Source organism: Panthera pardus, unplaced genomic scaffold (assembly GCF_024362965.1).
Source record: "Panthera pardus isolate Hobbes unplaced genomic scaffold, ASM2436296v1 HiC_scaffold_2, whole genome shotgun sequence".
NCBI classification, from domain to species: domain Eukaryota; kingdom Metazoa; phylum Chordata; class Mammalia; order Carnivora; family Felidae; genus Panthera; species Panthera pardus.
In genome coordinates, this window is record NW_026526765.1 from 68,694,106 (window position 1) to 68,710,548 (window position 16,443).

The 16,443-nt window shown below is 35.2% G+C and overlaps 1 protein-coding gene across 4 annotated transcripts in view; it reads left to right on the forward strand.

Annotated features, from left to right (window-relative positions):
- TMEM232 (transmembrane protein 232) overlaps positions 1–16,443 on the forward strand; it is a 218,661-nt gene that overhangs the window by 111,972 nt on the left and 90,246 nt on the right. For all 4 annotated transcript variants that reach the window (XM_019450519.2, XM_019450517.2, XM_019450520.2 and 1 more), the window contains one exon: positions 1,143–1,387. In XM_019450519.2, coding sequence (XP_019306064.2) covers positions 1,143–1,387 — 245 coding nt within the window. The remainder of the gene's footprint in view (positions 1–1,142; positions 1,388–16,443) is intronic.

Genomic DNA, 16,443 nt, shown 5'->3' on the forward strand with positions numbered 1-16,443 from the left:
GTTAGATGTTCATATGCAGAAAAATATTTTCTGTTCCTTAATTTCCTACCATAAGATCAATAGGCATATAAAGTGAATCCTGAATGACTGGTAATAAACTGCCTGAAGATGGATAATACTGAATAAAAAAATGTAAAAAACTTAATGAAAGGAGGCAGCATCCAATTTATTTGCAAGAAGGAATTCCTAACATGAACATATTGTGAACATTAAAAAAAATGTAACACATGAGATTTTGAAACTTGCATCTTCATTTATTATTACCAATTCTAACCAAGGAAAATATGCCTCTAGCCATTTCAAAAGAAGTTGTAATTAAAAATCAGTCATGGACAATATTGAACATAAATAGGAAATTTCAGCAAAAAGCTCTTTCCTGACTAAAAATTGATTAAATATTGTAGAATTTTTGTGCTAGATGTTCTAAAAAAATATTATAACTTATTAAATTTAATTTAAACCTAAATCCTAGAACATCAATGTGCAATAAATACAAAGATCTTTTTGTTTTTTACTTAACACAAATTTTGTTCAATAAACATTTTCTGTTAGCTTGAAAGAAAATTTACATTAGGCACAGATGAAACTCTGTTTTAATAAAACATATACTTCAACTGCTTAATTTTTTAAAAAAATGTTTATTTATTTTGAGAGGGGGATGGGGGCAGAGAAAGAGGGAGAGAGAGAGAATCCCAAGTAGGTTCCATCCTGTCAGTGCAGAGCCTGATGTGGGGCTCAAACTCCCTAACCATGAGATCATGACCTGAGTTGAAACCCAGTTAGTTAACCATCTTAGTCACCGAGGCACCCCCGATTGCATAATTTCTTAATAAATATTATAAATAGGAAATTCTTGTATGGGAAATGTACAAGTTGAAAATACAATTATATCATCAAATTTTTGTAATTTCAAGACTGGTTTTGTTCATGCTTAATTGTTTATTTCACTAAAAACTGTTACAATTTTAAAAATCTTTTGGGAATCTGCTTTTATTCTTAAAAAGATTATTTTTATTTAATAGGAAGAATGTGACATTAGTCAAAGAAAAAAAACATACGTTCATCTTTTATTCAATAATACATGATTTTTTCCTCTCATTTAATTCTATTTCAACAGATTGCTTTTTCTTTTCTTTCAACAGGCTGAGTTAAATGACCCAACTGATCCCTTCACTAATTATAGTGCAAAAGTCTCATCAAATGTAGGGGATGAAATTTTCTCTAAATATATAGGATGGAGAATTGCCACTGCTCTTTCCAAACTATTTTTCCCCTCCACCGATGCCTCCATTCTTCCTTTGAAAAAACCATTGACAAAACAGGGTCAAATGAAATACCTGAACAAAAAGGATTCCGTGAAGAGGAGAGTTGTACATGTTACTATAAGGTAAAGTGAAGCACTATTCAAAATAGTCCTGTTATTATAATATACTGTATTTTAAAATCATACAAATTATATATAATCATGCGCCACATTATTTAACTCCATTTCTCTTTTTTTCATTTCAACTCTGGGCTCCAACAACTTCTAGGTATTCTGTCAAATGCAAGTACCTTCTCTTAGAAACTATTTCCTCATGTTTAAAATAGATATTGTTATATAAGTCAATGTTTTAATACAGTGAAGCGTCCCTCCCAGTACTGACCTTCATTTGCCTATTTTACCCCTATCTCTCCCTGATTAATTGCTTGTATATACTTCCAAGGTCTCTAAAATATAAACAAAATAAATTATACTTTAGATTTTTCTCTCCATTGTTACATGAAAGCCTACTAAATATATTTGGCATCTTACATTTTTTATTTAACTTCATTTCTTAGAGTTTTTTTTTCATTCCAGGAGATAGGGAATTTTCTCATTTTTTAAATAGGTTATGATGTTTTCCTTAGTATGGATGTCCTACAGTTTATTTTTAATCAGTTTCCTTTTGGCATCTGGGTTGTTTTAGACTGTCTGCCACTACAGACTACAATAGAATTGAAACTTCCACATATATCTTTTAATGCACATGAATAAATTCTTGGAAGTGTGATTTCTGAGTCAGAGGATATATGCCTTTGTGGTTTTGGTGGCTATCTTCTAATTGCCTTTCGGAAGAATTGTACTAACTTATATCCTCACTAGCAATGTATGAGAGTACTTGTTTCTCTTCAGTCTTTCCAATGGAGGATTTGACAAACATTTGGATTTTGATAATCTGAAAAGTGAAATATGATTTCTAAATACAGTTTTCTTTTTTTTTTTTTTTTGACATTTAAATTATATTCCATGTATGCAAGGCTGGTTCAACATTATTAGATTGTGTAATCCACAGCATCAATAAAGTAAAGATGATAAATTATATATTTAAGCAAGTAGAGCAGAACAGTTTAAGACTAAAGTAAGTAGGCGCGCCTGGGTGGCTCAGTCAGTTAAGCGTCTGACTTCGGCTCAGGTCATGATCTCACAGTTGGTGAGTTCGATCCCTGCGTTGGGCTCTGTGCCTATGGCTTGGAGCCCGGAGCCTGCTTTGGATTCTGTGTCTCTCTCTCTCTCTGCCCCTCCCCAGCTCATGCTCAGTCTCTCCCTCTCTCAAACATAAACATTGAAAGAAATAATTAAGAAAACGACTAAAGCAAGTATAAGAAACTAAATTAACAGAAAGTCAAAATGAAAATAGAATACTAGCATCAAAATACGGTTTGACAAAATCAAACACCAATTCAGGATAAAAACTGAGCAAACTACAAGTGTATGGGAACCACCACAACACGATAAAGAAGATAAATAAAAACCTACAGCTAGCAACAGACCTAATAAGAAACTTAAAGCTTTTTTTCAATTTACATAATTTTTATTTAATTTTTAAGTTCTTATTTTTTATTATGTTAATTTAATTTTTAATTTAAATATAGTTTTCTTAAGGTGAGTGGTTTGAATAACTTCATATGTTAAGAGCCTTTTGTTTTTTCATTATGTGGGAATTAACTCTTTATTTCTTTTGGCCATTTTCCCCACTGAGCTTTTATCTTTGCAGGAACTATTTACCTGTTAATTAATGTGTCCCTTTGTCTATGGTAAGAACTACAAATGTTTATTTTTCCCTATATATTTTATTTATCTTTAAATTTTGCTTGTAGCATTTTTTGCTATTATCATTTTTCTATGTAATTATATCTATTTAGGAAAGTTCTTTTCATTCTAAGATTGAAGTGTTATCACATTGTTTTCTGGTACTTTTAAGGATTTATTTTGAACTTTTTTAAAAGACTCTTAAAAAAATTTTTTAAGTTTATTTATTTTGAGAGAGAGAGAGAGAGAGAGAGAGAGAGAGAGACAGGAAAAGGGCCAGAGAGAAAGGGAGAGAAAGAATCCCAAGCAGGCTCCATGCTGTCAGCACAGAGTCTAATGCAGGGCTTGAACTCACAAACCATGAGATCATGACCTGAGCTGAAATCAAGAGTTGGATGCTTAGCCAACTGAGCCATCCAGGCGCCTCTGTTTTGAACATTTTAATCATTGGTCCATCTGAAAACTTTTGTGTGTGAGTTGTCAATCCATATGGCTACTGGGTTGTCCCAACAATATTTATTGAGTCATCTATTTCCTTTAAATATTTATTCTGATGTAAAATGTCATGCTTATTAAGTAGTAAATTCTTATTATTTTCTTTTTCTATATTCTAAAAAAACTTCAGTAATTTGGAATTGTCTACTCTTTCAAGGTTTGGTAGAATTCCCTCTTTAATCTTCAGTATCTTATGCCTCTTCTAAGGGTAGCTCTTTGTCAAATTTTTTGATTTTTATATGTCCATTGACAAGGTTGATTCAGCCACAATGCATAGGTAGAGCTAAATTCAGTTCTTACTATTTGAGATCCATGCCATAAAAGTATCTGAAGTATCAATCCTGAATTTCAGTCTCTTTAGATCTTCCTCTTTCTTCTTTAGTCAATTTTAGCAGATTGTGCTTCCTTTGAATACTATTTATTTTAACCCATTTTTCAGAATTTATTTGGCCACAGTTGACCGAAGATGTGTATTAAGATTCTTGTTTCTGTGGTTATTTTCTCCCTTAACCAATTCTCATTTTATGTATTTGTGTTTTGTCCCTTTTATTCTTCTTAATTTAGTGTCATACTCTTTTTATATTATTTTTCTAGTGAACCAGTGTTTAGATTCTAACTCACATACTTTTGTTCTTATGTCTATGAATTTGTTACTTTCCTTTGATCTATTTTGTGGTTCATTTTCTAATTTCTTGAATAAGGTGCTAAGTCGTGTGGGAAATTTTCTTCCTCAGCCTGTGTAAATCATTATTTGTGTTCCAAATTCTGAGACTGTTGCTGCCCAAAGGCAGGAGGTATGATAATTTGGTGGAATAAGGTCAGTAGATAGGCTTTATTTTTTTGTATGCAAAAAGTCCACAGGAAAATAAACACATGTTTAGGAAGAGTTTTGACCTAGCTTTGAGCATTTTTTGAAGAATTCTAGAATTAGTGAGGAAGATAGGTACATTTTTTTTTTTTTTACATATTTATTCATCTTTGAGAGAGAGAAGTGGGGTCGGGGGAGAGGAGCAGAGAGAGAGGGAGACATAGAATCTGAAGCAGGCTCCAGTCTCTGAGCTGTCAGCACAGAGCCTGATGTAGGACCCAAACTCACCGGCTGCAAGATCATGACCTGAGCCCAAGTTGGATGCTTAACCGACTGAGCCACCCAGGCGCCCCAGTACCTTTGAATTTAAGGATTACACTACCTGGATGTTAGTAATTCAGAAGAAGTAAATATGATAAAAACATTCCTCAGCAAATATTTTAAATATTTGTAAGGTTGGAATATATCAAAGTACAATGAAAACGCCAGCTTTAAATATCAAGTGTATTGAGATTTACTTTAGAATCTACAACTGTATTCTGTATATTCTCAAGGACCAAAGGCATGGAAGAAAAAAATCAATCTGGGACCACAGAGAGGACATTGAACAAATGTACTTTGGTTTCTCATTATGGTCAGTTAAAGGAAAAGAGAAAGAAAACTAGAAAGATAGAAGACACTGGATTTTGATAAGAGGAGATGAAGGAAATAGCAGGGGAAAGTCACTAGATGGTTAAAAGACAGATGGAGATGAATGGTTCCTGTTGGGACACAGAAAAGAAAAACTGGTAGAGGAGAGGAGACACAATGGCAATACTTAAAATAGCAGAAAAGAGAAATAAATGTATGAGCAAAAGGAAAGATTAAAGAGAACAACTGAGAAGACATACAATACTAGTGAAAGGTACAAATGGAGAGATATACACGAGGGTTGGGGACAGGGGAAGAGAATATGCACAGTCAGAGGGAAATGAGACAAAAGAGTACTGGGGTGGGGTTATGACTCAAAAAGTCCTGTAGGTTTTGAAGGATTAGTAAATTAAACTTCTCATCAGCGCCTCTAGTTCATTACACAAATGACATTCATCATTGATCTTTCAAAAAAAATGTTATCTCCTTATCCAATTTTCACAGCTCATTACAGGCTCTAGCAATTCAGCTTACAGTGTCTCTGGCCTGAATGAGAGAATCCAGCAGCCCAAGCATCCCTCTGGCGGGAGAACCTCATGTGGCCCAGCTTTCACATCACAGCATTCATGCTGTAGTGTGTGTGAACAGTGCCCCGTGGAGTTGTGCATACTGCTGGATTCCTTTGGGGGTAGACTAATCTCTGGGTGCAGCAGAGGTGAGTGATGTAGGGCTGTAGTTCAGTGGCCTGAAAATAAAAGTTAAGTCAGGCCTGGCTGAAATAGTTGCTACTGTCCATTAGGGGTATGGGAAATCCCTTCTTGATTTATCTATTTATTTTTTCATTTTTTTAATGTTTGTTTATTTTTGAGAGAGAGACAAAGTGCGAGTGGAGGGAAGTCAGAGAGAGAGGGAGACACAGAGTCCGAAGCAGACCCCAGGCTCCAAGCTGTTCACACAGAGCTGGACACGGGGCTTGAACTCACGAACCACGAGATCATGACCTGATCCAAAGTTGGACACTTGACCAACTGAGCCACACAGGCACCCCAGAAAATCCCTGCTTTTTAAAAAGTAGTTGAAAAGCAAATTTCATTCTAAGCTATGCACTGGCAAAATGTCTCTGGCTCACTGAACATTAGGTGTGGGAAATGTTAATTCTTCCATTTGCTCGATTCTGCATTTAATTAGCAGTCTCACAGCTAGCTCCTTTTGTTGGTTTTCCACCTCTTTCCACTTCCAGGTCCACAAACTGGAATTAGTGCAGTTAATGAACATCTGAGCATGTTGAAGTTTTGTAGCTAAAGCACAAGACCTAATTCAAAGCCTGCTGAATGCTCAGCTCTTTTTCACCTCTTAAACATCTTCGGGTACAGGGTCATATCACCAATTCCCCTTTGAGTATTCCTAGAAACATCCATTTTGTGCTTTCCACAAGTAGCACTGTGAAAGACAGCAAGAAGGCCAACCTTTAAGGACTCCTACAGAAGATGGGACACATTGAAGAGGCAGGAGCACAGGACATTTAAGAGAATATGTTTCTTTATTGCCTTGGAGCACTAAAGCATACTTAATTCAGTGTGAAAATCTGAAAATTTACTAGTAAGGAGAAAACAGGAGCTTCCTTATTGATGAAGCATCTGCTATGACCTATAATTTTTTCCAAAAATACTTTTCACTTGTGTTTGTAGACTATAAAACTCTTTGAAAGCAGGAATTCTGTCTTTTGTATGTTTATAAACATATATTTTACTCTGAAAGATTTGCAGATTTGACTTCTTTCATGAAAATTTTCAAAAGAAAATTTATTGTTTTGCTTCTGTATATTGATTTTTTTTGGTTTTGTTTTGCTTTAAGATAGTGGGACATGCTATTGAGCACATGCTCTTTTTGCCCTTCAGCATTTTTTTAAAAATAAAAAAAATCATTATGGTTCTTTACCGCATCATAAAACTGCAGCCAAAACCTAGGCATATAATACTTCTACTTCAAAGCATACTATTTTCCTTTTCTCTCTTTGTCAGTAAAAATAATGTAAATTTACCTTAAGGCTGAGAATTGAGAACTCTGAAGACCAAATTTTCAAAAACCAGTTCTCACATCTGCTGTTTTGCTTCTGAAGTTTCTTGTAAGTGTATGTGTTAAGCTTATGCCTTGAATCTCTATGAACTCACAAACAACTAATTTTTTGCACATATGTGACGATTCAGAGAAGCCTAACTTAAAACTTGATCTCTGTGCTTAGTTTGCTCACGAATTTCATGTTGAAAGACTTCATAAGACCAGCACATGGAGTAGAGTCCAGGTGAAACTAGCAAAGATGGGCTGGGAATATCTGTTGTCCTCTAGGCATAAAATTTTACATAGCTGACTTCATAAAAGAGTGCTTGTACCCAAAGCTACTACTACATCTCTGCAGCTTCCGTTATAAATGGAGCTAACTCCAAAGTAATAGAATGAGAATAGAACATTTGCTGAATGGCAGCGAGTCAGGGAAAGGTAAATACCACAGTGTCCCATAAGAACAGGCATGGTGGTCATGGTGAGGCACATGGTTTTTATTATCCCATTGAGAGGGGCGCTGGAGTTGAGGAAGCAATTGGACATTCACTGGGTTTGTGTTTTGAGGGAAGAGATGCTGCCTGATGGCTACTCTACCTTCTAATAATGGAAGTGTGAAAAATAGCTTCTCAAGGAAGAAACACATTAGGCTCAGTTGCCATCTGAGATTGGGCACCAGCTGGATAGGGGATGCTAGAAATGCCAGCTATCCAGAACCTGGAGCTTTTGGGAAGTTTTCTTAATGGTTGTGAAATAAAGCCATTGGGCAACTTCTGAAGTTGGGTTTAGGAGAAACTCCAGCAAATGAAGGACTTTTAGGACCCCTCGTTCTAGTCAGCAATTTGCCAGGCAATTCAAGATAATCTCTGAGGTCATAGTTGAACAAGCCTTTTGGCTACCCCATCTGAGTACCTTTTATAAACAAGGCCCTGTGTTCACAGTCAGATGTAAGACCCTTAGATGTAGGTAGATATGATTGTTTTATCCATTTTATGGATTTTATGTATCTGTGAAAATACTCATTTTGTATGTGAAATCTGAGAGCTTAAGTAATTTTCCCAAGTATTCACAGTCATTAAGTGTGGGAGTTGGAGCTTAAAAGCATTCTGACTACTGAGTCTACTGTGCTGCTTTCTTTCCCATCCTGTGAAATTCATCTGATGACAAAGCCTTGAGTAGTTTGTTAAAAAACTTCAAATCATAAGAAAAGGGGTTTTATTCTTTTTTTTTTTTTTTTTTCAATTTCTAGCTCTTGATTTTCAGAACTTGATTTTGATTAAGGGACATTTTTTTTTTCTGGGCTCTGCATCCCTCTAATTAATATTAGGAAATCTGTGTCAAGGTCAAGGCACTTTCAGTAAGTCAGTGTGATTATTTTTCCCCTCCATTGCCTTTAGTGAAAATCATACTAACTTAATAGAAGATGCCTCCTCCTTAATGTAGAATGCATATAGATGAAGAAATGGAGAGGGAGGTAGGGAGAAAGAAAGATTAAAATTTTAAAAAAGGAGAGCTGCAGGGGTGTCTGGGTGGCTCAGTCGGTTGAGTGACCGACTTCAGCTCAGGTCATGATCTCACGGTTTGTGAGTTCGAGCCCCGCGTTGGGCTCTGTGCTGACAGCTCAGAGCCTGGAGCCTGCTTCTGATTCTGTGTCTCTCTCTCTTTCTGCCCCTCCCCCACTCATGCTCTATCTCTCTTGTCTCAGAAATAAACATTAAAAAAAATTTTTCTAATATAAAAATAGGAGAGCTGCAAAGGATTCCTAAATGCCTTAAACAAATCTTTCTAGCTCTTTGATGAAGGGAAAAAAAATCTGTGCATCCTTCACAAAATATCAAATATATTTATTTATAGTTTCTTTCTGATTTAGATTAAGTAATTTAACTTGACTGAGACTTAGGCTTCTAATCTTTGAAAATGTAAAAGCTGTACATCTTCTCAGGCTTGTCCTAGAGCTAGAAGGAAAAACTGTAGATAAAGAGCCTGGATATGGTCGTTCCTTTTTCCTTTGTTCTATACTTTGGTAGATTTTCTAAAATATTTTTTATTCAGAATATAATATTTAATTCCTTAGTAAATAATAAATAAGTGTAAGATTTACATTTTTGTGCCTATACATCTATTTAAGCTATAAATTTCTGTTAGCGACTTTTCAAAGAGAGCGTACAGTTTCATGACGATTTCGTTTTTGGTTCTGTTTTGTTTCCATTCTTATTTCTAGTGTTAGAAAGAAAATACAGTTCGGAACTGGTTCTATGTCATATATGCATTTTGAGAGTATGATATCAAGACCCATTATGGAAAGGTCAAGTTTGGAATGTTAATAATTAGCATGGCTTATCATAATTCTCAACTGAAGAGAGATAAAGAACATGAATGGGTCTTCAGAGATGAGCTCCTATTTTTGAGCCTTTGTGGTTTGATTATTAGAAAATTGGTTAGATCATCAGCTCAGATCAGTCATTTAAGTGTCTAGAAACTTGTAGAAATTGAAGTCGTATTAGTGAAATCCAGCTGCCAGTGACAGAACCATGCTTCGCACATCCATTTCCAATATGTGACTCAGTTTACCTGCAGCATTGTCTGAGAGATAAATCAATCCCCATCTATCTTCTACTGTCTCCTTTTCTTTCCTGCCTTTCCACTGGATCCTTGGTCTGGAACAGGAGTTCTAGATGTCATCAATGGAGCCATAGCTTTAGCTGACACTTTGGCTGCAGTGGCTTTGTGCTTATGCAACAGGTGTCTAGTTTGAGTACAGTCATCACCCCAAGAGTTTCCCATTCACAGTAACAGGGTTGAATGTAGAATCTTAAAAATGGCACAAGTATTAAAATGAACTGGGTGAGATGTAAAAAAATTCTGTGTTTCAAATACAGGTCAACTAGAATCAAAATGGTGGCCCTATGGGCAGAAGAAAGTTGTGCAAAAGAAAACAGAAACAAAATCTATTTTTTTCTGTTGCATTTTGTTTGGTTTATCAAGTGAACTTTGCTCTTCTTTATTTTTTAATTTTTAAAACATTTTTAAAGTTTATTTATTTGAGGGGGGAAGAGGGGCATAGAGAGAGGGAGAGAGAATTCTAAGCAGGCTCTGCACTGTCAGCACAGAGTCCAATGTGTGGCTCAAACCCACAAACCAGGAGATCAGGACCTGAGCCGAAATCAATAGACGTTTAACTGACTGAGCCACCAGGTGCCCTGAACTTTGCTCTTTTTTAAAAATAAATTTGATGTGTCACATTGTATAAGTTTAAGAAGTACAGCATATTACTTTTATACACCTTATATAGTATAATGTGGTCACCAATGTAGTGATATTTATCACATTACATAATTACAGTACAATAATATTATGGTCTATATTTGCTATACTGGCCATTATATCGTATGACTTATTTGCTACTCATTACAAGTATGTACCCTTAAGCACCATCGCTCTTGTCCCTCTATCACCTGTTAGCCACCATTTTACTCAGTTTTTTACAGGTTTAACTTCTTAAAATTTCTCCTACAAGTAATAGCAGTGTTTATCTTTCTCTGACTTACCTTGCTTCGTATAATGTGCTCAAGGGCCATCCATATTGGCACAAATGGGAGGATATTTTCCTTTCTCATGAATAATATTCTATTGTGTATTTATACCACATCTTTTTTATCCATTCATCCACTGATAGGCATTTGAAATGTTTCCATATCTTGGCTATTGTGAGTAATGCTGCAATAAACATGGGAGTGCATATATCTCTTTGAAATCCTATTTTCATTTCCTTTGGATATATTCCCAGAATTAGAATTGTTCGATCGTGTGGTAGATCTATTTTTATTTTTTTGAGGAACCTCTATATTGTTTTCTATAGTGGTTAGACCAATTTACATCCCTTCCAACAATGTATAATGATTCCTTTTTCATCACATCCTTGCCAACACCTGTTGTCTCTTGTCTTCTTGATGATAGCCATTCTAACAGTGTGGAGTGATATCTCATCGTGGTTTTGGCTTGTATTTCCCTGGTTAGTGATGTTGAACATTTTTTCATGTGTCGGGCATTTAGATGTCCTCTTTGGAGAAATGTCTATTTAGTTCTTATGTCCATTTTAAAAATTGAATTATTTTTGTTACTGAGTTGACTGAACTCTTCATGTATTTTGGATATTAACCCCTCATTCGATACATGGTTTGCAATAATTTTCTCTCATCCTGTATGTTGTCTTTTCATTTTGTTAAGTTCTCTTGCTGTTCAGGTGGTTTTAAGTTTAATGTAGTCCAATTTATTGAATTTTTCTTTGGTTGTTTGTGCCTTTCGTGTCGTTCCCCTCAAATTATTGCCAAGACCAGTATCAGTGAGTTTCCTCCCTATGTTTTCTTCTAAAAGTTTTATGGTATCAAGTATTGTGTTTAAGCTTCTGATCCATTTTGCATTATTTTTTTCGTGTTAGTTGTGTGAGATAAGGATCCAATTTCATTGTTCTGCCTGTGTTTCTCCAGTTGCTCAGCACCATGTATTGAAGAGACCATCCTTTCTTCACTGGGTATTCCTGGTTCCCTTGTTGAATATTAGTTGACTGTTATGCTGGCACTTAATTCTGGACTCTCTATTCTGTTCTGTTGGTCATTGTGTCATATTCATGCCAGTACCATCTGTTTTTATTACCATGGCTTTATAGTATAGCTTGAAATCCAGAAACACGATACCTCTAGCTTTGTTCTTTTTTCTCAGGATAGCTTTAGTTATTAGGGGTCTTTTTTGGTTCCACTTAAATTTTAGTATTGTTTCTAATATTTTTTTGTGTAGCATACCTTTGGTATTTTGATGGATATTGCATTGAATCTATAGTTGACTTTGTGTAGTATGGCCATTTTAACAATAATAATTCTTGTGATCCATGAACATGGATATCTTTCCATTTGTTTGTGTCTTCAATTTCTTTTAGCAAAGTTTTGTAGTTTTCATTGTATGGACTTCTCACTTCTGGTTAATTTTATTCCTAAGTATTTTGCTGTGTTTGATGCTATTGTGAGTGGTATGGTTTTGTTTCTTTTTCAGATGCTTCATCATTAGTGTAAAGGAATGCAATTGATTTCCATATGTTGATTTTGTATCCTGCTGCTTCACTGAAATTGTTGATTAATTCTAGCAGTCTTTTTTTTTTTTCTTCACTGATTGTTTGGGATTTACTATACATAGGATCATATCATTGGCAAATAAAAATTTTACTTGTTTCTTTCTAGTTTGAATGCTATATATTTATCTTTCCTAATTGCTCTAGCTAGGAGTTCCAGTTCTATACTGAGTAGGAACAGTGAGAGTGAGCATCTTTGTCTTTTTTCTGCTTCTAGGGCAAATGCTTTCAATTTCTCTCTACTGAGTATAATGTTAGCTGTGGGTTTGTCATATGGTCCTAGATATGTTGAGGTATGTCCCTTCTATACCCACTCTGTTAATAGTTCTTATTATAAAAGGATAATGTATTTTGTCAAATGCTTTTTATGTGTCTATTGAGATGATTGTGTGATTTTTATCTTTTTTTGATGTGATAAATTACATTTATTGGTGTTGAACAATCCTTGCGTGTGTAATCCTTTTAATGGGTTCTTGAATTTGGATTGCTAATATTTTTGTCAAGAATTCTTGAATCTGTATTCACCATGGATATTGGTCTATGGTTTTCCTTTCTTGTGGTATCCTTATCTGGTTTTGTTATCAAAGCAGTAATGGCCTTGTAGTAGAATAAGTTTGGAAGTATTCTCTCCTCCTTGATATTTTGGAAAAGCTTGAAGAGAATTTTTATATTTTTTCATTTATTTTTTATTTTTTAAATTTAAATCCAAGGTAGTTAACATAGAGTTTAATAATGATTTCAGGAATAGAATTTAGTGATTCATCACTTACCTATAATACCGAGTGCTTATCCCAACAAGTGTCCTCCTTAATGCCCCTTGCCCATTTAGCACATCCCCTCACCCAACACCTCTCCAGCAACCCTCAGTTTGTTCTCTGTATTTAAGTGTCTCTTATGGTTTTTCTTCCTCTCTGTTTTTACCTTATTTTTGCTTCCTTTCTCTTATGTTCATCCATTTTGTATCTTGAATTCCACATATGAGTGAAATCATGTGATATTTGTCTTCATCTGACTGACTTATTTCACTTAGCATAATACACTCTAGTTCCATCCACGTTGTTGTAAATGGCAAGATTTCACTCTTTTTCATTGCTGACTAATACTCCATTGTGTGTGTGTGTGTGTGTGTGTGTGTGTGTGTATGTTTGTATATTGGTGTATATATATGTGTGTATATGTATGTATACATATACACACATATATATACCACCTTTGCTTTTTAAAATACACATTAAATTTTTTTTTTATTTTTGAGAGAGAGAGAGAGACAAGAGCATGAGTGGGGAAGAGTTAGAGAGAGAGGGAGACACAGAATCTGAAGCATGCTCTAGGCTCTGAGCTGTCAATACAGAGCCTGACATGGGGCTCGAACCTTTAGACCATGAGATCATAACCTGAGCTGAAGTCAGACACTTAACTGACTGAACCACCCAGGTGCCTCTATACATCACCTCTTCTTTATCCATTCATATGTTGATGGACATTTGGGCTCTTTCCATACTTTGGCTATTGTCAATAGTGCTGCTATAAACATTGGGGTGCATGTGCCCCTTTGAGACAGCACTCCTGTATCCTTGGGATAAATGCCTAGTAGTGCAACTTCTGGGTCATAGGGTAGTTCTATTATTAAATTTTTGAGGAACCTCCATACTGTTTTTGCAGAGTGGCTGCACCAGTTTGCATTCCCACAACAGGAAGAGGATTGGTATTAATTCTTTAAGTGTTTGATAGAATTCTTTAGTGAAGCTGTCTGGTTCTGGAGTTTTCTGTGTTGGGAGTTTTTTGATTACTATTATAATCTCTTTGTTGTTCTGTTCAGATTTTCTATTTCTTCCTAATTCAGTCTTGGTAGGTTGTATGTTTCTAGAAATGTATCAATTTATTCTAGATTATGTAATCTGTTGGCATATAACTGTTCATGGTGTAGTCTCTTATAATTCCATGTATTTCTGTAATGTCTATTATATGCCACCTTTTTCATTTCTAATTTTATTTATATCCTATCCCCTCCTCCCCTCTTTTTAAAGTTAGTCTAGATAAGGTTTGTTAATTTTGTTCATCTTTTTTTGAGAACCAGCTCTTAGCTTTGCTGATCTTTTCTAGTGTGTGTGTGTGTGTGTGTGTGTGTGTGTGTGTGTGTGTGTCTATTTCATTTATATCTGCAATAATTCTTATTTACTTTCCTCTGGTGAGTTTAGGCTTCCTTCATTCTTTTTCTAGTTTCTCGAGGTATAAAGTTAGGTTGTTTTATTTTATTTTATTATTTATTTAAATTTTTTGTAATGTTTATTTACTTTTGAGAGAGAGAGAGAGAGAGAGAGAGAGAGAGACTGTGAGCAGGGGCGGGGCAAAGAGAAAGGGAAACACAGAATCTGAAGCAGGCTTCAGGATCTGAACTGTTAGCACAGAGCCTGACGTGGGGCAGGAACTAATGGACTGAGAGATCATGACCTGAGCTGAAGTCAGACACTTAACCGACTGAGCCATCCCGGCACCCCAGGTTATTTATTTTGGATTCTTCTAATTTCTTACTATGTGCACTTATTGCCATAAACTTTCAGAACTGTTTTTGCAGTATTTGATATGTTGTGTTTTCATTTATTTTGAGATAATTTTTTGTTTTTCTTTTGACTTAGTCTTTGACCCAATGGTTGTTTATAAATTGGTTGTTTAGGGGGCATCTGGGTGGCTCCATCGGTTAAGTGTCCGACTTGAGCTCAGGTCATGATCTCATGGTTCGCAAGTTCAACCCCTGCATTGGGCTCTGTGCTGACGGCTCAGAGCCTGGAGCCGGCTTCAGATTCTGTGTCTCTCTCTCTCTGCCCCTCCCCTGCTTGAACTATCTCTTTCTCTCAAAAATAAATAAACATTAAAAAAATAAATGTTTAGTTTTCACATATTTTTAGATCTTCTTACTCTTATTGTTGATGTCTAGTTTCATACCATTGTAGTCAGAGAAGATGGTATGACGTCAGTCTTCTTAAATTTCCTAATGTTTATTTTGTAGCCTATCATATGGTCTATCCTGGAGAAGGTTGCATGTCCACTTGAGAAGAATGTGTATTCTGCTGCTGTTGGATGGACTGTTCTGTATATGTTTATTAAGTTCATTTGTTCTGAAGTATGATTCAATTCCACCATTTTGTTATTGTTTTTGTTTTTTGGTTTTTCTTTTGGTCTGGTTGATCTATCCATTGCTGATAGTGGGGTATTGAAGGACCCCTACAATTACTGTATTGTATATTTCACCCTTAAGATCTGTTATTAATTGCTTAATGTATTTTGGTCCTCAGATGTTGGGAGTGTATATGTTTGTTATATGTATTCTTGATGTATTGACCCCTTTGTCATTATATACTAACTTTTTTGTTTCCTGTTAACTCTTTTGGCTTCAAGTCTATTTTGACTGATATGAGTAGGTATCAGCTTTTTTTGGTTTGTTTGCTTGGAACATAATCTACCATCCTTTCATTCTGAGCCTGTGTGTGTCTTTAGAGCTGAAATAAGTCTCGTACAGGCAGCACATAGTGGATTTTTAAAAATTCATCTAGTCACTCTGTGCCTTTTGATTTGTGAGTTCAATCTATTTATATTTAGGGTGATTGGTGATATGTAAGGATTTAGTATTGCCATTTTTGTCTTTTGCCTTCTGATTATTTTCTTTTTCCATTGTTTGTTTTTCCTTCTCTTTCTATCCACATTTGTAAGTTGGCAGTTTCCCATGGTGATTGGCTCAGTATCTCCCCCTGCTTTTTTAAGTTTCATGTATCTGCTCTAGATTTTTGCTTTGTGATTACCATGAGGTTGATACAGAACATCTCAGATAAAATGGTCCTTTTTATGCTGATAGCAATTTATCTTTATTAATGTATAAAAGTTCCATCTTTTTCTCTTCCCCTTTTATGTTTTTGATGTCACAAATTATCTCTTTTTATGCTGTGATTACCAAGTTGTAGTAGCTAAAGTTATTTTTAGTTCTCTTTTCCTTTAACCTGTATGCAATGGTCAAGAGTTTAATAGAGTATTTAAAAAGAGAGTTTCAATATTCTAAGTCTGTTTATCACCTTAATCAGAGTTTAATACTTTCATGTTTTTGTTTCTGCTTGAAGAGCTTCTTTCCACATTTCTTATAGGGCAGGTCTAGTGGTGATAAACTCCCTCAGCTTTCCTTGTCTGGAGAAATCTTTCTTCTTTATATCTGAAGGATAACTGCTGGATAGAATATTCTTGGCTGGTAGATTTTGTCTTCAATATATTGAATATGTCATTTCCACTCTT